This window comes from Cannabis sativa, chromosome 9 (genome assembly GCF_029168945.1).
Source record: "Cannabis sativa cultivar Pink pepper isolate KNU-18-1 chromosome 9, ASM2916894v1, whole genome shotgun sequence".
Lineage (NCBI taxonomy): Eukaryota > Viridiplantae > Streptophyta > Magnoliopsida > Rosales > Cannabaceae > Cannabis > Cannabis sativa.
In genome coordinates this window covers 29,660,347-29,670,498 of record NC_083609.1, presented here as the reverse complement: position 1 = coordinate 29,670,498, position 10,152 = coordinate 29,660,347, and the positions used below count along the sequence as shown (strand labels likewise).

The 10,152-nt window shown below is 36.9% G+C and overlaps 1 protein-coding gene across 3 annotated transcripts; it reads left to right on the top strand.

Moving 5' to 3' along the window:
• Positions 1-3,484: 3,484 nt before the first annotated feature.
• On the top strand, positions 3,485-9,804 carry LOC115722201 (uncharacterized). Of its 3 annotated transcripts, XM_061103650.1 has the most exons (9): positions 3,486-4,061; positions 4,684-4,743; positions 5,045-5,218; positions 5,338-5,400; positions 6,213-6,279; positions 6,430-6,530; positions 7,357-7,401; positions 8,587-9,057; positions 9,289-9,804. In XM_061103650.1, the coding sequence occupies exons 3-9, from the start codon at positions 5,084-5,086 to the stop codon at positions 9,457-9,459; spliced, it is 1,053 nt and encodes a 350-aa protein (XP_060959633.1). In that variant the 5' UTR covers positions 3,486-4,061; positions 4,684-4,743; positions 5,045-5,083; the 3' UTR covers positions 9,460-9,804. The 3 variants fall into 3 exon arrangements, with proteins under 3 accessions (XP_060959634.1, XP_060959633.1, XP_030507199.1); XM_061103651.1 differs by lacking the exon at positions 4,684-4,743 and having other exon boundaries at positions 3,485-4,061; positions 5,072-5,218; XM_030651339.2 differs by lacking the exon at positions 4,684-4,743 and having other exon boundaries at positions 3,488-4,061.
• The last annotated feature ends 348 nt before the right edge of the window (positions 9,805-10,152 follow it).

Below are 10,152 nucleotides of genomic sequence, written 5' to 3'. Positions count from 1 at the left end.
TTGGCCTGGGAGCCCTCCTCTCAACCGGGCTCCCAATGCGAAGGGGCTTCCCAGTGATCACCTGGCTTCCCCTCTCGACCGGGCTCCCCACACGAAGGGGCCTCCCGGATGCTGCCTGGGCCTTGGAATAAGCCTTCTCCTGGGCCTTCTGGTAGAAATATTCCTGGTACTTCTTCTCTGCGGTGGCGATGAGTTCATCCCGGAAGGTCTTCTCCGTAGCGGGCACCCTCACATTCGGATAGATAACCTTGGAAAGATTAGAGTCCTCCATTAATTGGTGCGGCAGGATAAGCTTGGCCTTCTGACAGTTCTCCGTCGTGACTAAGCCCCCGACGTCAAGATCCGCCCGGTCGTAAGTCGCAAAGACCTGGGCCCTCCGGAGAAAGACCTGAGTAGGCGCGGTCCGCTCATAGGGGGGAATCCTGACCCACTCTGTGAGAAGCTTCGGGTGCTCCACAGCTCGGAACTCGGAGGAGAAGAAGAAGCGGTGGCGAAACTCTTTAACATGAATTTGCCTATTATAAGGGACCACCCCATCATAAGAAGGGTGGGCCCAGAATCCGTAAAAACCGTCTTTAAGTTTGTCCCCCTTCTTGGGGACAGAAACAAGTTCGTAAAAATATAAAATCTCCGCCGGACTGGGAGAGCCCCATCCCGGGCGGAGTAAAAAATAAACAAGCTTGAAAGCAGGCGGTATGCTTGAGGAATCAGTTGGTATGGCGCAAGGCCGACAAATACTAAAAAATTAATAAAATAGTCTTGAAGAGGAAGCATGGCCCCGGCCATCAGGTGCGTCTGGCTCCAAGCCCCGAAGCCGCCATAGTTATGGTTGGGCGTCTCCGCATCTCGGGGCGGTCGGTGATACGTCCCGGATGTCGAGGGTTTGATTCCAGCCACTTCCACGATATTCTCCAGCTGGTGGGGGCAGGTTAGGGTGCAATGAAGCTCAGCCGCCTCCCATCCTGTGGCCCGAGATTTATACCCCTCCTGGGCAACGGGACCCAGCGAGACGTCTTCAAGGGTAGCCAGACGCTTACCGCTCTTCTTGGACGATTTTAAACCGGACGCAGACATGTTTTGATTCTGAAAAAAGAGTTAAGATTCCAGCAGTTAGGCCCCATACCAAACCCTAAATCAAAAAAAAGGAATGGGGGTCCCCTAACCGCTGGAAAGAGGCCCCCTCCGGACATCTGTCAACCAGAAAACCTTAGAAGGATTTCCTGGACAAAATTCGGGTGCAATGAACTCACAGAAGGCGACATTGCGCATAAAAGAAAAGGAAAGGGCAAAAAATCGAGAAAAACAAAGTCTTCTCTATGCCCTAAAAGGCCAGTACACGAAGAGTGTATGGTCCTTTACAAAAAAAAAATAATAACGACAGGTACGTGACAAGAGTAACCCTAACACCATAGAAGGTGAGTCTAGACCTGTTGCGTGGAAAACTCAAAAGAATACATTTCCAGGAACTTCAAATACCAAACCCAGAAAAAACAAACAGATAAGTAAAGCATGCCATGAACACGAACAGTAAAGCAAGGGATGCGAGAAACTTACAGTGAAGTGCTGAAACTGGGGGTTCTATTGTCGATCAAACAAAGGAAATGTAGGCTGACCATGGTGAATGAAGGATAGCAGGGAAATTTGTAAAGTGTTCGAAGGTTTTTCTCTTAGTCTGGGGATTTTGCTCTGAGAAACTCGAACAAAAGTTGGCAAGAAATGGAAAGTAACCAAATGAAGGAAAGATGGTGGCTTTTATAGGCCAAAGTGCATGAGGAACAAGCGCTATCACCTACCAATCGAACGGCTGGGGAGGCGCACGATTCGAATTCCCAAAAATCAACGGTTGGATTGATTCGTAATTAAGGCGGTGGAAACGTTTGAGTATCCGTCTGACACCATTAATGCGCCGTATCAATTAATGGGCATGAAACGAATCGATATCTGCAAAAAGTGAATCGCTGCATTAAAGGCTATTATTAAATACACCTTCACGCGCTCAAAGCTCGTGCCAGGAAACCGAGGGGTCAACCGGAGGCACCTGAACAAGCCTTGTTTTCTTTTTCAAATAAACAAGGCTTGGGGGGTAAATGTTGCCCCTAATTTTGCCCAATATACGTGGACCAACCAGACAGGGACACGTGGATTCAAACGTCTTAATGCTAGAATTATTTGCTAAGTCTTTGTGATATAAGGCAGCATCCGGGACGTGCCTCCCGGAGAAGGCAAGCTGAGCCCCATACGCTCCCGGATGCCCAGCTAATATTAAGGCATCTCCGCGAGGTGTCAGGCTTCCCCTGGGCAGTCAATTCGCATTTAATGCCGCATGGGAGGAAGCGTGTTGGGACTGCTACACGCAATAAAGTCTGACGGCACAACCCCCAACCTGCAGCTGCGAAGTAATGATCATTTAAATCTATTGACGGCTGCACTGTGAAGAGTCACATCAGTCAAAAGACAATAAGGACATTCCACATAAAAGCCCTACAGCACCTAGGGATTTGACCATGCATTACTCATGGTATATTCATTGGGAATGCCTATCTTTATGGATACTTACAGATACACATGTACAATAATTCTGGGGATCACCCTACCAAAAATACTATAAATACCCCCTCAAAGCTCATTAAAGGGGGTCGAGAATTTTGGGTTGCATAAGAGCAAGAAGAGTAAATACTCACCAAAAACATTCTCTGTATTTATAAGAGTAAACACTCACCACAAATATTCTCTGTATTAAATACATCCATAAATAACACAAACTCGTGGACTAAGGCTCATTAACGCCACAACCACGTAAAAATTCTTCTCTAATTTTTTTACAGTTCTCAAATCATATAATATTTTATTGGTTGCCGAAAACCTCGGTCAACAATGATTAATAAGAATAATAATAATAACGTACGATTTTAGAGCGTCATGTCATCATTTTATATAGATATATAATATATTGATGATTGATAATAATAATAATAATAATAAGAAGAAGAAGAAACGTTGGCATAAGTATTATTATATAAAGTATTTTTGTTTTGAAAAAAAAAATAATTAGTTTATATTAAATATTTTTGTGCAAAATTTTTTAAAATAATAGTTTAATATTAATTTGTAAATTTATATTCTAATAAAATATTTAAAAATGAGAGAGTTAAGGAGATAAGAGAAAAATAACAATTAATTGATATATTGATTTAAAGACGTTGGCTTCGAATTTATATTCTCTCCATTTTTCTCATAGTTAGGTAGATTGTGAAACCACCTAATATTTCTTCATTCCAAAAAGAAATTAATAACAATAATAATAAAAACACTTAAAACTTCGTCTTAACACGGCTCAAAGTCAATGGTAGAGGCCTTATTATCGACGCTCTATCATGAAAACACTCTCATTTTTCTTAGCCGCCAAACAGTACATGAAGACTAAGGAGCTCGAAAAAAAAAAAAGAAAAAAAAAGAAGAAGAAAAAGAAAGAAGAAAGAATATACCAAAAAATATTTTAGAAAATATATATATTTATATGTTTAGACACGTGTCAGTTGTTGCCGGGGCCAGGTGGAGAGACAACTCCGTTTGACACGGTGCTGAACAACCGCGCCGACCATCCACACTCGTCTCCTCATTACAACAAAACGACACTAACTAACCAACCTCTCTCCATAAATGCTCTTGTCGTATTCCTTTGTTTCATTAAAACGACACCGTCTAACAAAACCCATTTAAAGTGGTCGTATCGCATATTTATTGAGCAAGAAAGGGGTATTATGGGAAATTAACCTGGTTACATTACGGTTCAGCTCTGAACGGAACCTTCTTTCTCTGTTCCCTTCTATCTCTGCACCAGTTTTTTTTGTTCTACTTTGCCTTGTGGAATGTAATAAATTTATTATTTATATTTTTGGGTAATTTTGACTTTGATTAAAAAAGAACATACTTTTTCTCTCAAATTTCAAGTGTATGATCTTTCTATTTGATCGCTGAGGCCGTGATTTAAAAAAAAGTCTGCTTTTTAGAGTTGAGATTCTGAGTGGTGTAAAAAATTTGCTGGCCATTGACTATCTTGGGTATGTTTCATTTCTCTATCCCTTTCTTCTTCAATGGCGTTATCTCATATGCAATTGTACGTGATTTCGCTTCTGTTTTGTTCTTTAATGTAATTACTGATGTGGGTTTGCTTTGGTTTTGTATGATGAGTTGAAGTTTCTCAATTTTCGATACGATTCCTGGGTTCGTTGATGCATTTTCTCTGGAGATAAAAATAATACATGTTTCTGCTTTCTTTCCTTTTTGCTATGTTCGGATGTAAATCAAGACGCGAACTCTTCGTCGTTTTTTTTCTTTCTGGATTTTGTTTAGAGCTTATCGCTAAGCAAAGCTGATGAATTTTAGTTTATGCCTGTCCTGGCTGAATGCACTAGAATGTTGCTTTTCTTGAAAATGTGTTCCCTCACACTGTATAATAATTTATTTTTATGAGCAAGTTTGAAGGAATTATTAATTTTGTTTTTTTGCTGAATAAACACCTCAAAGGTAGCAAGTTTATTTAATTTTTTGCTGTTTTTAATTTTATTTTTTGAAGGAATTAGATTGATTTTATTTTATTCTTATCTTTTGAAGCTTTATTTCTGAGATGATTCATTAGTTTAACAATTGGACCCACTAAACTTGTTCATGTTTGTCGTCCAGATTTCATTTCACTTTATTTGGTGATTACATGTTTACAAGCAAGTCCTTGCACATTGTTAGGTAGTCAGTCTTTTCTTTTTTTATCCTCTCACACAAATAATGTTCATTGACATCCTAATTTGGTAAGCACTGTTTGCATTTCTATACAAAAATGTCGATTTTGAATTTGATTTGCATTCATTTTCAATATGTGCTATCAATATTATGCATCCTTATTCCTACAAAAGTGCTATACCTTTGTTAACACTTATGGATTTTTCATTTTGGTGCTAGAATCTTCATGAAATGTATCAGCATTTGAATTCATCGTCAATGTATTGTGTGATTGCTTTAAGGACTTGCTTAATTTTTGTTATTACAGGTTTTATTTCCTTGAATTGTTTTCTAGAGACTTGATACAATGCGTACACCATCATTACTTGCGCAATGCTTGCCTGGCTTGGCTCCCAATGACAAAGGAAGTCAGAGCTTGACATCCTTTTCGGAGAGAGATTTGTATCTCCCCTCACCAGCCGTTGAGATTCTCCCATCAAAGGTATTGCTTCTGTCGACAATTACTAGTCAAATCTTAGTGTGATACAGTTAAGAGATTTCTATTAGCTGTATTTGAGCTATAATGCCATTTTCTTTTGTTTCTTTTTTGGAAATGTACAGATGGCTCACCCATACAAGTACGCTGGGGAGAATGTAGACCTGCAGGGCCTTAATGTGTTCAAGGTAATTTCAAGCGACATTGATATATTTTTGTGGTTGGATTCAGACTATAATCTGTGACAGATGAAATTCAATACTTATCAATGATATTGTTAGGACCTAGGATTAGTGTGGTGTTCTAACATATATTAAATAAAAGGGTAATTGGGTCATTGTATTAAGGGGAGTGTTTGAGTGAGATTACAATAGTATATATAGAATACTTAGGAGGATTGGTGGTTATGCAATGTATTGAGTAACCAATTACAAAAGATAGGAGCCCTTAGGCTCCTTTGGTGCAATGTATTGGGTCATTGTATTAAGGGGAGTGTTTGGTCCTAACAGATATATGCTGACATGTTGGTCCCCCAGACTATAATCTTGAGAAGAAAATTCTACTATATGGAAAAATTTGTTTATGGTGGTTGTTTTGATCAATCACATAATGTCAACGTATTTTTCTGTCTCGAGCTTGCTGGCCATATTATTTGCACTTTCTACGATAGTTAGCTTCCTTCATGTAATACAAAATGATCTAGTTGGAGTGTACTAGATGTGTGCTAGTGGTCTGGGTTTAAGTAGCAAACTTAATATATATATATATAAACACACTTAAATAAAGTAGAAACAGAATAAATTAAGACACACTTGATCTCATTCATTTCTATTTGTGTAGTGGACATGATTACTTCTTTGCATTGCAACCTTAACGTGGATTTTGATGTTACGAATATTTGTTATTTTGGAATGAACCATCTCAATTGACAGACAACTTCTTCTCTTCTTACGTTGAATTCTGATAGTCTTGTTCATAAAATTCTGCTCCATTTGTGCAGGGAAGAGTTAGTGTTGCTGATATCATTGGATTCAACAGTTCCGAAATGATATCCTCAAAACCTGATGGTAAGTATATGATTTACGGTATTCATGCTGAAATTTGGTGTAATGCTTAGCTATGTAAGCAGTGATGTTTGCATGTGTAGGTTTCTTTTTGATTATTTTATAAGGAATATCAAAATAATTTGTTGCAAAAATTCATTATCTGGTTTGCAGGGTACCTAAAATCCTGGGACAGCTCTATTGATCTTGTAAATGTGCTTAAGCATGAGATTCGAGATGGACAACTGAGTTTTAGAGGGAAAAGAGTACTTGAGGTAAATATACAACTCATTTTTTGTTTTACCTTCCTATTAACTATTCTGTGATTTTTTTTCTCTTGTGAATGTCCATACCTCAAATGAACAGCTTAGACTTTAATTAATGCAGTTTAAGGAGAGTTGTTTGATGACTTACTTGAGCCTTTATTATAAATTCATTTTAGTATTTGAAATTGATTGATCAGTCCAATTATGTGTTGAGCTAAGCATGGATTAATTTCTGTTAGAGGAAATTTTGTCGTAGTAAATGCTTCATTTCATTTGGTACTATCCGACCTCCTTCCTGGGCTTAAAGAGAAATAACCAGACTTTTTTCCTGAGCTTAAAGAGAAATACATTTGCTGGAAGATGATAGTTTTCTCTAGAAGAAACAACATGAAAAAGTTGTTTGATCTGTGCTAGGAATGTTGCACTTGCATTTTAGCTTCACTAAGTCATGGTCTTATTCCAAGATGAAACTATGACAATAGATGAAGGCTAAAGTGTGCCACATTTTCAAACTAAGCTTTCTTCTCTTTCAGCAGTGTAACTTTGGAAACTGTCTTTCTTTCTTTTTTCTCTTATTCTTTCTTATGCTGAAATATTTCTGTTTCATGAGCTGTTACTATATTTCCCGTAGCTGTTCATCCAGAAAAAAAAAAAAATCTTTCTATATTAATGTCTTATAGTAAGATGTTCTATTTGTCAAAACTTCTTATATTTGATTTTAGCTAGAAGGGTAAGCGGGTGAATACGACTGTGAGTATTCTAGGTTTCAAATCTTTATAGCTATATATTTTTTCGTAATTTATATATTAATTTATTTGCTTGATCATTTCTGCAGCTAGGTTGCAGCTATGGACTGCCAGGAATTTTTACTTGCCTGAAGGTATGTATTATGTTTGTTTGTGTTTTTGACAATTTATCCGGTTTTGGAGGCTACTTTGTTTACTAGCTCCTTTTAATGCCCTTTCTTTAGCCAATTCTTTCAGCCACTCCCCTGCTTACTTTCTGTATTAGATCAGTTGAACTTTTAAAACATTTTTTAATATAAGCTTGGTCTCCATCAAAGTTGTTAAAAGAAGCACCAGAAAGGGCTTATATGTTTTTTTTTTCGTACGCCCTAATATTAAAATTGATTAGGATTATAGAAGTTGAGCTGTCCAACTCTTAATAGTCCTAGAGGGTTTGTTAAGGAAACAATTAGGGGTTAGAGGGGCTTATTAATTGCAAGGGATAGGAATTAATTTGTACTGTTTAGAGTAAAATTTAGTCAGGGAGATATCCAAGTGTCTCGAAAAGCTTGGAAAATTTGTAATTCTTTCTTTGATATCAATAAAATACCCCTATCATTATTGTATAATTTCTACTCCCTTCTTTGCTTATAATTTTTAATTATCACTAATCAGTTACTTTCAAGTATAATTATATGATTATATGTACTGGATTCTGGCTATAGCTGTATTGATTGCTGGAATTTCTAGACAAAGTTGGTTGATGATATCACGTACAGTAGCTAGTGAATTTTCATTTTGTTGCCTCAAATTGCTTTCGACTCTGAGTTTACCGGTTTTTGACATCTTTGTAAATACTAAATAATGTTGAACAACATTCTGTTTATCAAAGACCTATGTAAAAAATCGAACTTTTTAAAAGTTAGTCATGTTTTTTCATGATCAAGCTAAGAAATTAATACTAATTATTTTGAATAGGAAAAATGGAAATGATGAATTTAAGGGAAGAGTATGAGCAATTTATGAATGATGAAAAGTAAAAGACAATTTGTAATCATCTGCATGTGTTATTTACATCACATGTATTTGATTCTGTGTTCATACAGAGAAGCTTTCTCAAAACTTTTTCTTCAATTAGTATGTTGGTTCCAGAAATATATGCTTATGTTCTAGTGTTTTGTTCGGTATTTATTTTAATGTTAGATCAGCATAAAGAATCTAGCCAAATTTGTTGGAATGGAGGATAAATGTTGTTCGAGCCTTGAGATTTGCTGAAGAGTAAAATATATTTTTCTGTTTTAGAAGGTACATGATTTCTTTCTGATTGATCACTTTTACAGGGAGCTTCAACAGTTCATTTTCAAGACCTCAGTGCAGAAACTATAAGATGCACTACAATACCAAATGTTCTTGCCAACCTTGAGCAAGCTCGAGACAAGCAAAGCCGACAACCAGAGAGCCCCCTTACTCCATCAAGACAAACTCTAGCTCCTTCGGTGCACTTTTATGCAGGTGACTGGGAAGAACTCCCTACTGTTCTGTCTGTTGTAAGGAGTGAGGGGTTTGAAGCACCAACTGGAATGAGTCTGAGCTTTTCTGAGGAGGATTTCATGGATGGATGCAGTAGCCAAGATGGAAGCATCATTGGACAAGAATCTTCCTCTAGACGATCGAGGAAGCTCTCAGGAAGCCGTGCATGGGAAAGGGCTAATGAGAGAGATCAAGGGGAAGGTGGATATGATATTATTTTGATGACAGATATCCCGTACTCTTCAACTGCTTTGAAGAAGCTTTATGTGGTCATTAAAAAGGTGAGCCTTCATCATGAATAATTTTCTCTGCGGCCTTTATTTAACCCGTACCGAAATTGCTCTTATGTCTTTTGGATGACAATACATTACAAAAAAAATTATAAATAACACCGATATGGCTGCTTGCTGATGATGATTCTCCTCTTGCTTTTTTTATTTTTTTCTGCTCTAATTGTTATTATACTGAACCGAGGTTGAACGACATTCTAATTATCATTTGTTTTGGATCAGTGTTTGAGGCCTCCCTATGGAGTTGCATACCTGGCCACAAAGAAGAACTATGTCGGTTTCAACAGTGGAGCAAGACATTTGAGAAGTCTGGTAGATGAAGAAGGCATTTTTGGAGCCCACTTAGTGAAGGAGATGACTGAGAGAGATGTCTGGAAATTTTTTCTCAAGTAAGAGAGACAACAAGCTCAGTACATACAAAAAGTTCTTGCCCAAAAATACTTGGTAATACCGGTTTTCAACATTATTTTGTGTTTGTATTATATGGATCACACTTTTTTTTCCCTTTTGGTTTTTCTTGTATCGTTAGTAATATGGGGATCGTAAAGATTAGTCATAAGCATATGATTTTGTTTTTATACCTTAATGTAATTTAGCATTTTTCTTTTTTTTTTTAAAAAAAAAAAAACAAAAACAAAATATCGTTCTTATACATTTAATTATTTTTGATGTACTGTAAATCAATACAGTGTAATTGCAAATTTGAAATTAATACTGCAGATACTGAAAGTTTTACAATTTGATGAATTTTAATTAATCACTGTCACTTTGCTGAATGTGGAATTATTCTTACATGGGTTCATGATTATGTTTAGGGGAACTGTCATTTGGCTAGCTATCAATCCATCATTTTCTACCTTTACATTAAGTACACAAATATTAAAATCAAATTTTGTAATATGGCAATGCTATAGTTTTTTTTTTTTTTCTATGACAAGTTACAAATCAAATATACAGAGCAAGAAAGATGATTCCTCAATATCTGTTAAGCAAATACTGCCCATCAGTCCGTGTGATATTCATGCTCTTGTACATATCGAGATGCATGGAACTTATCATACCCTGAGCTAATTTAACAAGTAAATA